General features: G+C 41.3%; 1 protein-coding gene across 1 annotated transcript in view; it reads left to right on the plus strand.

Moving 5' to 3' along the window:
* Positions 1–16,897, plus strand: part of LOC104620166 (voltage-dependent L-type calcium channel subunit alpha-1C) — a gene marked incomplete at its 5' end in the record, with an annotated part of 120,743 nt that overhangs the window by 66,686 nt on the left and 37,160 nt on the right. Inside the window, 6 exons of the mRNA XM_010286297.1 lie at positions 5,054–5,261; positions 6,117–6,237; positions 8,183–8,297; positions 9,381–9,501; positions 9,633–9,702; positions 16,239–16,371. Of these exons, the coding sequence (XP_010284599.1) occupies positions 5,054–5,261; positions 6,117–6,237; positions 8,183–8,297; positions 9,381–9,501; positions 9,633–9,702; positions 16,239–16,371 (768 nt within the window). The remainder of the gene's footprint in view (positions 1–5,053; positions 5,262–6,116; positions 6,238–8,182; positions 8,298–9,380; positions 9,502–9,632; positions 9,703–16,238; positions 16,372–16,897) is intronic.

Raw genomic sequence — 16,897 nt, forward strand, 5'->3', positions numbered from 1 at the left:
TGCAACCTCAGCGAAGAAAATGTCCCTAGAATTGCTATAAACTCTCCCAAAGGAAATTGCTGGGAAATTAGAGATAAAAAACATAGCGCATAAGAAAAACAAGACCAAAACTGGAAGACAGTCAAGATGGCAGAGCTGTGAGGCAGAAAAAACAACAGACTTGAACTTGTGCATCGTACAAGATTTGCCCTTTTTTATAAGCTTCTGAGCCTTAACTCTCTGGCAGGGTGGATAGTTTTCAAGGTCAGATGGCAGAGACAGAAAATCAGTTTACAGTCTCAGAGAGAGAGGCCAAAGCAAGCCTACAACTATTAAAAAAGAATAGGTGGTCTGTTTAGATGTGTGATCATAGAAGAGGTAAAAATGTTCCAGCTAACAGGAGTTTCCAGCAAGAATGGCATCTTTGCCCTTTCAGAAATAGTGGGGGTCTCTGGTCTGGTGACTGTTTTTCCTGGATCTTTGGGTCTGAAAGCTATCATCAGGGCGTCCCAGGCCTGCTTTCTGAGGAAACCATAACTGTTTCAGGCACTGGGTAATCAGATACACCCAGGGCAACATACCAATAGCTATAAAAGCATAAGCTTCAACATAGCATCCTGGAGAGGTCATTGTTTTTTCAAGACATTTCTCCACTCCTACACAAAATATATGATCTAGCTAAGAGAATTCTCTAATAGAAAGGCAAATGCTGAGAGAATATCATTAATACTTTAGGAAGCTTGAGATATCGGAGTACTCAAATATTCCTAAAGCTTCTGGCAGAGATGTAACGTTGGAACTAAACAGCAGTAGGGCTAGTTATATTTACCTTCATTCTGCAGCAGAACTAAAATACAATTTTGCATGGAAACAAATGTTACCTGGATTACATCTCCTGCAATATGTACAGGCGTCTGTGTCTAAAGCACAAAGCTGAGGAATAACTCATTATGAATAATGTATTAATCAGATTTTGCCTTCTTTCCTGTTCCTAAAATATTGGCAAGTATGTGGTAGTGGTCTCAGATTTATCTGTGCTTTTTAATTATTCATAATTTTCTTCATGATTTTTCCCCTCCGTGGGTGAAGTTCACCCTCATGTGGAAGGCCCTAGCACAAGCCTCCAAGGCAGTATTTTAGACCTATTCATGTCTTAGTGCAGGAGAGAATATTCTGGCATTAAAGCAAAACTTTTACTTCTGATGTTCTCCAGTAAAATACAAATGTTTCCATTATTCATTCAGCTCTAAATACAGTGATGATTTTCTGATGATGTTATCAATACTGGTGGAATACACCACCTGAGTGCAATGATAATACAGAACGATACAATCCCAGAAAGCTGGGCAGGGTAGGAGGGATGATAGTGTAAAGTTTTGTGTCAAATATATATTCATGAGCAGTGACATGGGGACATAAAGTGGAGTGATAATCAAGGGCATTAAAAAGGCACAAAGCAGTAAAATTATTCTGGTGAGATGATATCAGTAGGTAGCCTAATCTTTATAGATTTGTATGGATTTTCCATGGTAAACACCAAGCACAAAAAAATTCTGGGTGTGTCAAGATGATACACTTCTAGGAAAGCTCAAATACAGCTCCCTAATATAATAGAAACAAGTAAAGACACCATCACATGAACACTGCATCATTTTAAAAAACACATTTAGAATTTCAAGAGCAAATATTTCTTCCATAATTATAAATACTCTTCAGAATCATTTAGTTTTGTACATTAGACAAGCAGACAATATAATTTGTTTGGTTTATTCTCCCTAATTTTTACAGGGCAGTGCACAAAATCTCCCTTTGCTATGAGAAGACAAATTATTTTTTCTTTATATATAGTCCTTTGCTGCTTTATAAATCCCTATATTTTGTCCTTTATACTTGAAAAATAAATTAATTTTTTTGCAACAGCATACTGAAAATTGATATTTTATACCTAATCCTGCCACTAGTTATGTCACTGTAGGGAGGCGAGAGGGCACCTTTTTTTGTACCTGCTTTCAAAGTGGTTTTATATTGGACAAACAATGTGGGAAGCTTTCCTACAATGAGACTGCCAGTTGTTGCTACTGTTTTAAGCTCTGCACCTGTGAATGCTAGTATCATAAAGACATAGTGGAAGGCAAGGGAGAGGAGAGGGAAAAGAATAAAGAACACATTAAGTTCTAATCCATTTCTGCAATTGATTTTTGTGTGAGATGTAGAACAAACCATTTAACTTCTCTACATCATTCCTCCATTTTGAAACAGGGATCGTAATCACGTCCTACTCACGGGGGTTTTGCAGTGTCTGATTCTCTGGCATCCTCAAGGGTCTGAGATCTGCAAGCGGGAGATGTTAAGCAGCACATTCATTTCCCTATAAGTCTGAGGAAGCAGCAGTGCTTTCTCTCATACCTCCCATTACATGCTGCCTGGTCCAAAACCTCTCATTCCATCCAGCAGTGCCACGAGATTTATTGTAACTGTTTATTCTTTGCAGTGTATTAACCAAAGAGGATGAAGTAGTGTGAGACTTTTTCTTTGTCTGGGCTTCATCCATTCCTGACTTAAAAGCCTTGTGCTTCATTGAGTGACCCCAGATTTCACTTTGAGGGGCTGTTAATGTTATTTCTGCAACCACCTAATGTGACAGATGGTAACCTCAGTTCAGGCTTACTAGGACACTAAGACAAGACAATTGTGATTTTCACATCCCAGTCAAGTCAAGCCTTCCTTATCCTCCCCTTTTTCCTTTTTCTCTTTCTTTCCCCACCCGCCACCAATTGGTTTGTTAACTTTTATAATGGTGCTGTATTTCTAGCACTCAGTACACAGATAAAAGAGCACTAATCTTATCACCAGGTCATCTCAGTTAATTGCTTTAAGTTTGATAGTTACATAAGAAACTGAATCTCAGGTATTGAGCCACTTGTAAGAGCTGATAAAAGTCTGTGCAGTTGTGCTCAGAGATAGCAAGGCATTTAAGCTTAAAGGGAATCACTGAGCCTATTCAGATGGGTAACAGCTCTACTGTATGCCTCTTAAGGGCACGGCTAGAAAGACCTAGAAAACGTGTGTCCTGGCTGACATTGGAGGGCTTGGAGAGATATTCTGGACCCCACCAGTTTCTGGTTTAAGGATGCTAAAGTCAGTCGAGTTTCATCAGAAATGCATTTTTTCCTTTTCCTGTGTCACTTTCCCTTCCTTCCAAAGTGTGAAAGTATGTGAGCTGTAAGCATAAACGCAAATACAGCGAGCTGTTACATTGCACATTCGGTGTGGACATTTGGTGGCATTGAGCCCACAGTTTCCATGCCCTTACCTTTGCTCTGTAGTTTTTCATTGCTCATCTCTTTAATTGCAGTTAAACTTTAAAGCATTCTAGTTTTCTCTGAAGTGCTGAAGCTGGGCTGGAGGGAAAATATCACAGTTCTCTTTGAAGCTCCACCCTTAGAGATGAACCAGTTGCTGAACTTCAGAGGACATGGCGGTGTCCCTCTGCAGATCAGAGGGGATCTAACCTTCATAAAGTGATTAGGCTGCATGGAAGACATTCTTGTCTTCCATGGCACAAGGAAAGTAATTTTTTTATGCTGATATTTTTAAAATAGTAATTTAACTGGGATTTTAAGAATCCTTGTCTGTAATGACTACACTACCTTCGTGTATACTGAAGGATCAGCTTCCTAAAAGGAGCGAGAGCACTAGATATGTCTGCCATCCTTCTCAAGTGGAACTTTTGTCTCTGACGAAAATATGGCTAGAAATTCAGAATCCTCTAAGGAAAGAAAGGTTTGGTGTTATGGGCTTTGGGAGAAGGGAGTAGAGAAATTTGGCCGTGGTGGAATCCCAAAGCATGGTGGTAGGCCACAAGAGATGGTGCTAGAAAGAAGACTTAGATATCACAGGCAAACATTACTGACTTGCTGACCTGTGAAAGCTGTTGAAGCTTGCTGGTAATGTGCATTCAAAATGAGGTGATTGGAAGATGACAGCTAATCTTCAGCCCAGTTTGAATGCTCTGTCAGACTCAAAACTGCATAAAAGAGAAGTGGTCCTGACCAGCTAAGAAGTAGACTAGGAGTAGTTGAGCAGATGCAAGATCAAAGTGGAAGTTGCTTTATGGATGATGTGGTGGATTCTTTAGAAATTTTTTCTAAAGCCTTTTTCCAACACATGGCTACTCTGCAGGCTGGCAAAGAATGGAAGCAAACTGACGTGCTGCAGCAGAGCATGCTGCTGGCATCTCTTTGAACCCTTAAGTGGGACCACAAGGGCAAGAAGGTCCTTTCCCTGCATCATACATCAGTCTGATCTGGGCACAAGCCTGAATACACTGGGAGAACAGGTCTTAGCCATCCTCTCTCTTGAATGAAGCCCTTCCAAAATGTTCTGCAGCCTGTTTGAGGAAGTATAGCGGGTTTGATACCCAAAAAAACAGTAATGAAGTGCTCTTCCAAGAAAGAAGGAAACTCTGGACTTTATGGGTGTAGATCTGGAGTCTCTTTTAGGGTCCATGTAAAAGGTCCTTTAATATCTTTCTCATTCCTCTCAATCCCAGAAAGCTTAGCAACCTCTATCTGTGAGTGAGCCTAAGCACATACTCGTATACACCAGATTTTGGACAAGTGTGAATTTGCATCCAAACTGTTTCCCCATCTGCTCTTGTTAGTTTTTACAGGCCATTCTCTGGAGTGAGGTATTCTGGCCGCCATAACATCTGTGAGTGTTCTAATGAGGTTGGTTAGAATGTAACTCACTGAAGCAGCAAGAACTAATCACCGTGTATTGATGTAAGATCTGCAGAGCCTTAGATGGAGAGTGCTGCAATAATCTTCTGGGTGTGCATATGGGGTGGGGGGTGGAGGGAATTGTGTATGTACACGTGTGGTAGTAAAATTACTCATTACAGCTGCAGTAGGTCTCATTATCTTAGGGAACCACATCAATGATTCAGTGCTTAACAGGGTGTTTGGAAATGCCTGCTTATACGTAGAAGGCAGCCTGAACCCATAACCTGTGCAGTCCATGAGCACCTGTCTTGGATTGCAGGAATTTTAACTGCCTCTATTTTCTCTCCCAGATACTGGAACTCCCTGAGTAACCTTGTGGCTTCACTCCTGAATTCAGTCCGCTCCATTGCCTCCCTGTTGCTGCTGCTATTCCTCTTCATTATCATATTCTCACTCCTGGGGATGCAGCTCTTCGGGGGCAAGTTTAACTTTGACGAGATGCAGACCAGGAGGAGCACATTTGACAACTTCCCCCAGTCCCTCCTCACGGTGTTTCAGGTAAGGGCAAGAGTGGTCCCAGTGGGGCCAACACGTTGTGTTTACACGGGGCGAAACAGAGGGCAGGTCCTGCACCTTTCCCCTTCGGCCTGACAGTCCCCGAGACTGGACATCAGGCCAACAGCTCCAGGAGCAAGGTGCCCTGCTGTGCTGCCAGCACAGGGGTATTCCCTCCCAAAGTGGGGAACCAAAGCTAAGGCCCCGGTGTGTAGCAAGGCCACCAGGTCTTAGTAGGGTAGGACAAGAGAATGGCAACTGCCATGTCCCAGGGCAGAACCTGCACACCAAAGCCCAACCCTGCAGCTGTCCTCCCCGCTCCCACAGTACTGGGGGACAACATGTGCTCACAGGACCAGAGAAGTAGGCAAATGGCTTTTGAGCTGACTGAAGTTTTGGGAGTGATCAGCCAAGAGCATCAGGATCATGATTTTGCATGCAAGGTGAAGGGAAGTGGCGGAGAGGGCTGTGCTGAGGGCTGTCTTCAGTGCCATAGGTTGTGCAGCCTGTCTGAAACAGGCACGTGGAAGGGAAACACCTGCGAGAGATGGGGAGACTTGAACAGAGTTGCCTGGGAGAACCATTTGGCTTCAGCCATTGTCTTCAAGGGAACATCTCTTTTCTTTTTTTTTTTTTTTTTTTTTTGATACGGTCTAGGCACAGACCCTCTTTGCATTCTCCCTGTTTTGCAGTCTGGGGTGTTTTTTTTATTTTCTAGATGAACACAGACAGAGTCTCCAACCATCCTGGGGGAGGGAGTGTTCTCTAGGACAGTAGATATCTTTGTGTTAATGGGGTTTTCAAATTCTCTGTGTGGTCTAACACTGTATCCCTTATTGGTGGGAATGTGTCATTTAGATCCTGACTGGGGAGGACTGGAATTCGGTGATGTATGATGGGATCATGGCTTATGGCGGCCCCTCTTTTCCAGGAATGTTGGTCTGTATTTACTTCATCATCCTCTTCATTTGTGGAAACTGTATCCTTTGATGCTACTCTTTTCTCCAAGTAGGGCTGAATTTAAAGCTAGCCTTTACTACTTTGTTATGTCAGAAAATAATGAATTTCATACCTTACATTTTTACCTTTTCCCTAGGTCTGAATTTTGGCTTTGCACTCCCAAAAGTTAAACAAGTTTGTTTAATTTTAGCTAGTGCTAAGACTTTAGGCATATAAACAGTTGTAAGAGCCAGCTACGTGCCAGTTCCGCATGCAAGCTTTTATTTAGTAACTTTACATGTTTAGTGTTTTTATTTTTCATTCCCTTAATTCTCTCTTAGGTTTTTCTTTCCTGCCTTCTCCAAAAACTAATCTCTGTGTGTACCTCCTGTACTTACTGCATATTTTTACTTTAATTGCTTTTTCAGTAATATATTCCATGTGCTTTCATCCAAGCCTTATGTGGAAGAAAAATATGTATAATCTACAATATGCTATATACAAATGTTGTAATAGCAGTAACATATGTTTGACATAACTGATTTATGTGAGATCACATATTAATTCACGTATAAACTAACAGGAACCGTGTTCCATTTCAGTTACTGTAATCTGTGTGTTCTTCAAGCAGAAAATCGTGTGCTATGTTATCTTCCAGCCTGTGCTGGTGTTAAGTAACTTCAGTTCTCTCTGGCTTCAAGGTGAAGTGAGGGCACTGTACGTATCCCAGGAGATACAAAGCACATTGCACAATTGGGCTGTGAGTGTCCTTTCACAGGAATTTGCATATAACATAGAGCTATGGTTCTGTTCCGAATCTCAGTTTGCTCCAAATTTGTTCATGTTTAGTTTCTGCTTCCCTAATAAATGGCCCTCCTGTGTCAGAGGTGACATTTCTTTTTATACTGATTCTTCTATAAAGCCACCTTGTAGTCTCAGCCCAGCTCTCCTGGCCTTTCCTCATAATTCAGATCTCTCAAACCCTGTTATTTGACATTTCAGTTGACCTGCATACCCTCTCTTCAAAGTGAGATGGTGCAATTCCACTTATCTGAAGGTCGAGGGAGGCAGTCTGCCTGACAGCTTAAAAAAGCTACAATTTGGATCTCTTTGTGAACTGCAGAGGAAGATGTGAGCCGGCTCTACATGCTGGCTGACTTTGGAGCCATTAGACCTTGGAGCACAGGGAGGGGGGAGACTGTATTTCCAGACTAAGCCTTGAACTCGGGTTTACTTAAAAGTTATCATGGTGTAATAAACCCCACTCTCAAGGAATTTATAAAAGAAGCTGATATTCAGATTTGTAACATGAGGTCTGAACACTGACTGGCAAGACAAGAAAACAGTTGTGATTCCTTGCCCTTCAGCTACATAGGCATGACTGCCCATGCATGGACCCTCTGCTAGGAGATGGCAGAGTTGTCAGCTCAACACTTCAATGCCCAGATTAAATTAATTTCTTTTTGGTTTCCTACGAAATGCTAATGACAGTGCTATGCTTGCTGTCCATAAAAAACACTCACATCAGTGAGAATACCTATAATGAGGTTGTTCGACTCCAAGTGCATAGACCAAAACTGGAAAGCCCAGGTGCCTTAAGGTATGAGGCTCTTGAATATGAGTGCTTTAATAAAAATGACCTAAGCTGTCAAAGATGCAAAGCATTCAGCACTCCCTCTATCTTCAGTGGGATTTGTTGCACAAAGCAAGACTCTCTTGGGAAACAGGAAGTCTGGACTAGATGCTTTATATCAGTCATTCTGTTGGGAAATTTTGGAAACCCCACACAGTGTGTTAGTCATTTGGATGGAAGGTGAAGGTTTTTGCATGCTGAATATGCACATCCTGAACGTTTGCATGAAATGGAAGTTTGGAAAAATCCAGGAGATCTGATGGCAGGTTGCTAAAAAATTTCAATTAAGAAACCTTTGGTATAATGTTCTGCAGTTTTCAAAGCCTGTTTTCTTTAAGTAGCACACAAACAGATATTCTGCTGAATGTATTTTTGGCCATTGCTGTGGACAACCTTGCTGATGCTGAGAGTTTAACGTCTGCACAGAAAGAGGAGGAAGAGGAAAAAGAAAGGAAAAAGCTAGCTAGGTAAATCCATTTGCATACACCTATCTACACATATATGCATTTAATCCTGTGTGTATAATTACACACATTGTGCACACATATATGTGCAAGTAAGTATGTGTGTACATGTAATATATGTGTAACTTCTCCGTCATTGTGTATAGACTATATATGTGGTTAATTATAGATGGAATTATGTATATATAAATTTTTATGTAAAAGAATTCAAACTAAAGGACAAGAAGGTGTCATGAGCTGGGAGTCCCCACAGTTGCAATGGTGTGATCAGAGGAAAGAAGGCTGGGTGACTGATGAGTTTTCAGGGCATCAGCAGAGAATGAATGTGCAATGGTGTCAATGTTACAATCCCATTTGAACCTCCCTATTACCTTCTGATTGCTTTGGACCACAAGGCCTATTTTCAGACTGTCATTCCCACAACAAGGTTCAGACATGCTGTCCTTCTCTTACCAGTTCTTTTAGTTTTTGTGCAGACTCTTAGGAGGCATGAGCTGGATGGAGAGCTTCTCTGTCATTCCCAGCTGCCAACAGCAGGAGAGCCTCTGCTTGCTGGTTGTTTCCATTCACTGTCTTCCAGGCTGCTTGGAGAGCATCTCTTGTGCAGACCTTTGTGCTTCATCCTGCATGCTAGTCAGCAGGTTTCCCTGGCTCAGGGAGTGCAGCAAGGGGCAAAACTTTGTAGGCAACCTAGTGGAAGTCCGCAAGATATGGGTTAAAAATTGTTCATGCCTTTGTTATTGGGTGAACAGAGAGATCTCTAGTGACAGACCTAGAATACACATATGCACAAACACACAGGCACATACAACCCCTACATGTGCATGCACACCCACCCACTCACCCAAACACATGCCATTGAGCGAGCTATAAAATAAAAGAATACTATATGGAATTAGAGCACAGTTTCTGCCTTTGCCACAGATGAGGACAAGGTGGAGCTGCTGGTATGTAAACTGGTCTCAGGATGGAGGTGCCAGCCAGCTGATCGTTCTCATGATGTGTGCTGTACTACATGAAGTTCATGAAAGGGAAACAGCTTTTCACCTTTGTAACTCTTTTATTTTTGTCTTGTAAAATCGTTAGAACTGCTAGTCCTGAAAAGAAACAAGAGATAGAAAAAACAGCTGTGGAGGAGGAGACAAAGGAGGAGAAAATTGAGCTGAAATCTATCACTGCTGATGGAGAATCCCCACCTGCTACCAAGGTAAGGTCTGCTGCCAGCCAGCACTCTCTCTCTGTGCAGTGCTGGCATGAACAACTTGGATGTCTGAGGGAATGAAAGCCCTCTGCCTCATCTGATAAAGGCTTTGCTGCTTCTCCTTCCATTTCTGTCAGATCAACATGGATGATTATCAGCCCAATGAAAACGAAGAAAAGAGCCCATATCCCACAGCAGAAGCACCAGGTATATATCTTCTTCCTTTTATCCCTGATTCAACAAAGAGAAGTTCCAGTTGCTAATGCACATAAAGCGAAATTGTGGTAGCAGGTACACTGAACATGTAGTGCTTTCACGATGGGACAGGATGATGTGCTTGCCTGTGTTTGCACAGGTGTGGACTTGGTCCTTTGCAGTCCCTATACTCATTAGTCATATTTGATTTGGTTCTCTGTAAAGTTCTGTGCAGAGTTTTAAATCAAAATCACATAGAAATCTCTGTATTTGAAAATATACACGACTTTGTTTTCAGTCTGTTTTTTCAGTACTCAGTGGTCAGGGGAGACCCACACAGACACTCATGAAAGGCAAAGCAATGAATACATTTTTGCATTTTTTTAAATGAAAAAAGACAATGTGACTTATTAACATAATTCTAAAGGCACAAGATCTCAGCCTAGATTTGGAAAAAAACAAGCTAGAGCATTAGTTAGGCCAGTTTTTAAGTCAATTGGACCTAATTAACTCCATCCTCAGACATATAAAAGATTGAATTGATTGAAGAAATCACAGGACTGTGAGCAGGTTTTCTTCAAGAGATCCTGAAGGCTAATGGGGGTGGAGTTGGAGCAGAAGAATTATAAGCTAGTCAGTTCAACTTCCATTCTTGGAAAAGTGCTGGAACAAATGATTAAACAAACTGTATGACTGCAAGATAAGATGACTAGCAGCCAACATAGATTTGCCAAGAACAAATCATGTCGAACCACCATTATTTTCTTCTAAAAGGGACTGACAAAACTTGTAGACAGGAGAAAAGAAGTAGATGTCATATTCTTTAGCTTTGCTAAGACTTCTGACTATCTCTTATTACATTCTCATAAACCAGATAGAAAACCATGGTCTAGATGATTGGGAGAGAAATTGGTCAGATCCTTTATGTGGAGAGTAGTGATAGCCCAAGTGTCATTCTACAACCCAAGGGCCTATTCTGAGTTCAGTTCAGTTCAGTTCATTGTTAATGACCTGAATGATGGAAGAGAAAATATGCTTATTACATTTGCAGATGACATGAAGCTTGGAAGGACAGGAAGCATGCTGGAGGACAGCATTAAAATTCAAAGAGCTCTTGAGGAACCGGATAAATGGTCTAAATAAAATTGAAAGTGCCAGGCTCTACATGTAGACAGGAATAAACAACTTACAAATAAAGGATCTTAGGTGACAGCTAGTTAGGTAACAGTCCTTGAGGAAAGGATCTGAATCTTGTGATCACAAGCCCAGCAGGTGCCAACAACATTTTGCCATCTTTCAAAAGGCAAGCAAGTAGTGAGATTTTTAAACAGTGAAAACATGACACTTCAGTCATGTTTATGGGTTTCTTCTAACTGGCCACTGAAAGCTAACCAGAGCAAAGCAACAGCGTTTTTTTTGTTCACTTTTGATAAAATCTCAGCTTGGGGTATCGTATCTCATTTTGGGTGCTCTGCTTAGCAGAAGTGGGGCTGAATTGGAAGGAGTGTTGAAGAGCATGGTGAAACAATGCTAGTAGGAAGCAAGAGCTAACATTGAAACAGTTGTGGTTGGTTGAGCTAGGAAAGGCAGGATAAACATCTTCAAATGCGTAAAAGGCTGTTACAGATAGGAGGGGAATTATCTCCATTATGAAGAAGTAACAAATTTAAGATTCACACCAGAGGAGAATTTTCTAATGGTCAGGCTAGAAAAGATTGTGAAGATGGTTGTGGAAGCCCAGCATCACTGAATGTTGATAAGAACAGGTCAGAAAAATATCTGCCAGAAAAGGCTTAGATATAATAATTAGTTGATCCTGGCTTAGTAGAGGCATGAACCAGAGGGCTTTTTGTGATCCTTTCCTGCTCTGCCATTCTGCGTTTTTATGATTATGTAACAGGCTGTAATATGTTTTAAAACATATTCTCTTCTGTTCCATGATTCCTAATAAGTGTCTGTTAATAGGTTGATGTGATAGGGCGAAAAAAAGACACAATAGTTCATTTTAAATAAATTGTCAAGGGTTTCAGACAAGCAAAAAGGAAAACTTTTCATTGCATTTGATTTTCAGTACAAAAAATCCATACACTTGCTATACTTGTATTCCTCCATATTTATAACCCATTTATCAGGAGTAGAGTGTGGTTCCAACACCACGCAATACTGCTTTAACATTGTCTGGGGCAGATCACTCTGGCTTTAATCTTCCCAGCACCTCTATAGGCACAGGCACTTACTGGATACCCATCTCCAGTTGCCAAGGGGTTTGGAGGAGTCTTTAGTCAGAAGCACAAATTAAAACAGCTTGATACAGTTCTGTTTATGTTTCTCAGCTGACTTGGATTTGCAAACCATTAAATTTTTTTTCAAGTGAAGGTACAGCCACTTGTATAGCAATTTTAAGCCTACTGATAACACAATTGTGTTTTAGTTACCGTCTGTGGACAGCTTAGAAATAGTCTGGCATGGAAACTGTATGACAGAAACTACATCTACAGTTTGTGTCATGGGCATTTTATCTGCAGCTGTGCATAGGATTAGAGTGCAGAAAATTATGTAAAAACACTTTTAACTCCTGCTTTTGTGTGCCAGCCCCTGGTTTGGCATAGTTTTGCACAGAACTTAAAATTTGAATGGATGGTCAGGTTTTCTCCTGTCTCCTAGAGTATTAGAAATGCAAAGGGACAGCATCTTGGTTATTTGCCATTGTATGTTGCCATTTGTAAACAGGCCTATTCCCTAAATTGTTTATCAGTTCTGTGTGAAGAGTGAAGTTACTTTTTCTCTGAAAATCTTAGCTTTTTGCTGAAAATCATCTCTAACCACTCACACAATTACCTGACCACTTCTTTAGAGTGCGTGGAAGTCAACTACAAGGCTCAGATGCAGTAAACTTTTGTTAATCCTTTGTTACATCAGACTTACCATAGTCATCTATCCCATTCTGCTGTATAAAACTCAGAAACATCAAGGCCCCCTCAGAGCTGATTTGGTGTGTCACATCTGCCTTGTGTAGTCAGCTTTGGAGAACAAGGCTCCAAGGGTTTCCCCAGCATTAGCAAGCAAGAATTTTCCAATCCCTACCTGCACACCCGCCCAGTTCCCTTGTGGCCATCCGACCAGTCCAGAATCCTTCTGCCGATTGCTGATCTGCCCAGTTGTGGTACAGGAGATGCTGTGCAGCCATGTACCTCTGGGAAAACACCTTTTCCTGCCCACTTGCATGTGGATCCATTTCAGCTGTGCTTTGACTGATGCATCCTATTGCTTCTTAGATGCAGTCAGCTGGTTGTACCTATTTTCTGTTTATGATTTAAGCTGTTAATGCCTGTGACCTTTCCGCAGCTGTGTACCATTCCATCCTCTGAAAACATCCTTCACCCTAACCCGGTGTTCAGAAACAATTTGAAATGGTCACTTCATTTGTTTTCCCTTTATTCTTTCAACCTACCTCACTCAGTCTCCTATTTGTTTCTGCTTTCTCAACCAGTTTTCTCAATAACCTCTTCTGACTCTATTTGCTACACAATGTTGCTCTTAGCCCCCAGAATAGTCTGTGTACTTCCAGCTCATCAGATCACCTATGCCCTTTGTTGGAGGGAGAGGCAGGTTTTTCCAGAGATTTGTGTACACTAGAAGGATTATTATGATGATATGTTTATTATAGAAAGACAGGGAGCTAATCTTGCAGTCTAATACAGAAACAGACAAAGAATTCAGAACGTCAAATGAAGGTAAAAGCTTGGGGTGATTCATGGGAGGTTGAAGCAAAGCAATGTCCTTACACAAGAGCTCTGGTCTTTGTACAGTGAAAAAAACAACTCATCATCTAATTTTTCACTGATGCTGCAGTGTAGCCTGTGTGTGTTTATGGCTTCACAACCAAAGGACATCACCATTCTAATGAAACATAATTCAAGATGATCTCCCAGATTTTAATGTCCTTGAACTTTAGAAGAGTTCAAACCTAGATCTGAACTTGGCAGCTCTGAGTCATGTTTCTTTATGATTACATGGCGAGCTTGACTAGAAGGGTCACTTTTTAAACACAAATATACCTAGGTATAGAAAACAGTCAAAGAACAAGTGTTGGACTGCAGCCAATGTGCTGCCCAGACCATCTGTGAATACCACCTTGACTTTTGCTTCTATGAATGCTGGCAACTGTGCAACACAGTTTCTATATGCAGGTAGGTAGCTTAGGTAGTGACCTGAGCTGAGGCTGTAATCCTGTTATTCTTTGTGTATTTGGGCCTCAGTGTTTCCTTTCTTCTGTGCCCTAGACCCTACTTTAAATGAAAAATATTTAGAATATTATTCTTTATCTATGGCTGAGGAACTGAACGTGTTTTCCAGTCTGAAGGTATGTGGTTGCCAGAATCATTAATATATTTCTTGCTATATGGCAGACACAACAAAAAGAGGAGAGGAACAATGTTCTTTATGGTCTTCATGGGGCTGATCCTTCTGCTAAGAGTCCATTTTCCTGAGGCATTGTTCCATACCCATTTAAAAGTGTTTTTTAAGCGTTCCTCCAAGTAAAAGAAAAAAGATGATCTAATAGCGAAGGCACAGAACAGGAACTCAGAATACTAGTCTTTATAAGTAAGAGTCTCGAATATCCCATGTGATCATAGGCATTGGCATTCTGGACTGTTAGAAAAGAAAAAGAATTTGCTTACCTCGTTCATTGTCAGCCCACTCTGAAACCTATAGATAAAAGGTGCAAGTGCAAAGCATCATAATACTATATAAATTTGACCATTAACATTAACACCAATTTTACAACTATGCACAAAATTACTTCTGAAAGAATGTTTCTTTAACTAATAAAGCCTGTAGAAACAGTATTATAAAGTATACTACAACATAAAATTAAGCTGTTAAAAAATAGACCAGCTTAAAAGTACAATCTCTATGTACCTGCTCAAACATTTATGCAAAAACCCATCAAGTGAATCTGAGCTGAACTCTTGCTACTGGAAGTGTAAAGAAGGAATCCTATTTGCATGTAATAATGGCAAACATTGAAAAGGCCACTTTTCTCCTGTCTCCAACACCTAGATTAGGTTCTGTGCTGATTCATCTGTCTTTTCTGATGCGTCCATTACCAGATCAAGTACAGTACCTGACGCTAAAGGATCAGTCTTTTGCTGGAATTTATCTCACTTTATGGACTCAGGATAAACCTTTTAACTAGAGTTTCCTCCTTTGCATTGGCTGGAAGATTAATCAGTTGCATCTAATATATCAGGCTCCTTTCTCAAAGTATTTTTCCCTGCCTTGCTGATTGAGAGGATTGGGATCTTTAAAATAGCAAAATCCTATCATGACATTTACAAAACAGCATCTGACTTCAGCAGGTAGAAGAAATCCTCAAAGGGGGAAGTTCTCTTTCACATAGCACTTAGCACCCATCTGCATTTTTTCCTTGAGAGTGCTCACTGATCTGCACAGTGCCTGGAGATCTGCTCCCTAGGCATCAGGTTTGAGTGTCTCAGCCTTATTCTTGACTTTTCAGTCTTCCCCCCACTGAAGAAGGGGGGAATTGTCATGAAAGGGGACAATTTTAAGAATTTCTGATTGGTATAAGTCAAAGTGCCCGTGCTCCATGTTTGCTCTGGGGCATACATGCGCTCATCCAGACACAATCCCAGATGTGGCAGTGGCTCCATGGAGCCACTTACAAAGAGGAGAAAACCAGATCTTGATAAAACTGGATGAACAGTCTGAAGAAAAGAAGAGGCAGTTCAATAAGGATGAGGTCGAAGTGCCACTCTAGGGAAGAGTCAGCAGCACAAATGCAAAGCGGGGGAGTGACAGGCTAAGCAGCCGCTCTGTGGTACTTAATCTGTGCTTTGTGCAAATCAGAAACTGATGGCAAATTAATGCCAGAGTGCAATGAAAAGAAGTGCCCATGAAGGACAATTAAACAGGAAGATAGTATTACAAGATATAAGAAGTAAGCCAGCTCTCCTCTGCACCAGTAAAACCTCAACTGCAGGTTAATCTTGCAGATAATCTGGAGGAAAGTAGCAAGAATGATCAGAGACCTAGGGAACACAGCACCTCAGGAAAGACTGTTGTTGTTTTGCTCTAGGAACCAGAAATTCTTGCAGAGGCATAATCATGCTCCTCACACATGTAAAAGCTTTCTGTAAGAGGAAGGGAATTCTCTATTTTCTGTGTCCATAGAAAATAAGAAAATAAATAATGGATTTAGACCATAGCAAGAAAGATTCAAGTCAGTCATTAGAATAAGGTTTTTTTGCAGAAGGGACAGTGAAGCATCTAAGGAGACTGTTGTGAGGATATTGTGGGTTTACCACCATTAATGGTTTTACAGAGAGACCGGATCAATGTCTGCTAGGGCGAGCACTGGGCAGCAGATGCTGCCTTGGAGAAAGGAATTGGACAAGGAATCTCAAGCTTTCATCATCCTATTTCAATGATTCTTAGTTTTTAGCCTTAGTTATGACAGAGGCAAATGCCCCAGCACTCCAGAGTGGGTTGTATTTTGCATTGAAAGACAAAAATGCTTCTTGCAGCAGAAGAAGATGAGGAAGAACCTGAAATGCCTGTTGGGCCTCGGCCTCGCCCGATGTCTGAGCTGCACCTCAAGGAAAAGGCTGTGCCCATGCCTGATGCCAGTGCTTTTTTCATCTTCAGTCCTAACAACAGGTATTTAAGCGACTGCTTAGCTGGAACGAAGATGTGGAGAACAGGTGCCCCTTCCACACTGGGTCCCAAAGGTTATGTGGTGCAGAGCTCCCTTCTAGCAGTTCATACCAGAGACCTCCTTTGACCAATCTCTCTTTTAAAGGATCTGGCATGAAATCCTCATGAAAGCACAACTGTAGGGAGCCCCCTGACAATATTTAATGGGAGTTCATCGCACCTGCAAGGCTGATTGAAGACACAAATCATGAAAGCTTTGGAAATAAGCGACCTGGAGGCCAAGTCAGTAATTGGCATTACCCACCTTATTCAGGTCCAAATTGCAAGCAAACCATCATGCAATCAGTCAAGCGTGAGGTAGGAGCTTCCTGTCCTAATGGCTGCTCAAAATCCACTCCCAGTAGGGAGTTCATGTGTCTCTGCTCATTCCTACACTCAAGAACAAGCATATGAGAAAAGGGAGGAGGAGGATGAGAGTCCATAGCTCTGAAGGGAGGCTGAGAAGAATAATTCTTCTCTCACACTCTTT

The sequence above is a fragment of the Phaethon lepturus genome, unplaced genomic scaffold, assembly GCF_000687285.1.
Source record: "Phaethon lepturus isolate BGI_N335 unplaced genomic scaffold, ASM68728v1 scaffold6854, whole genome shotgun sequence".
Lineage (NCBI taxonomy): Eukaryota > Metazoa > Chordata > Aves > Phaethontiformes > Phaethontidae > Phaethon > Phaethon lepturus.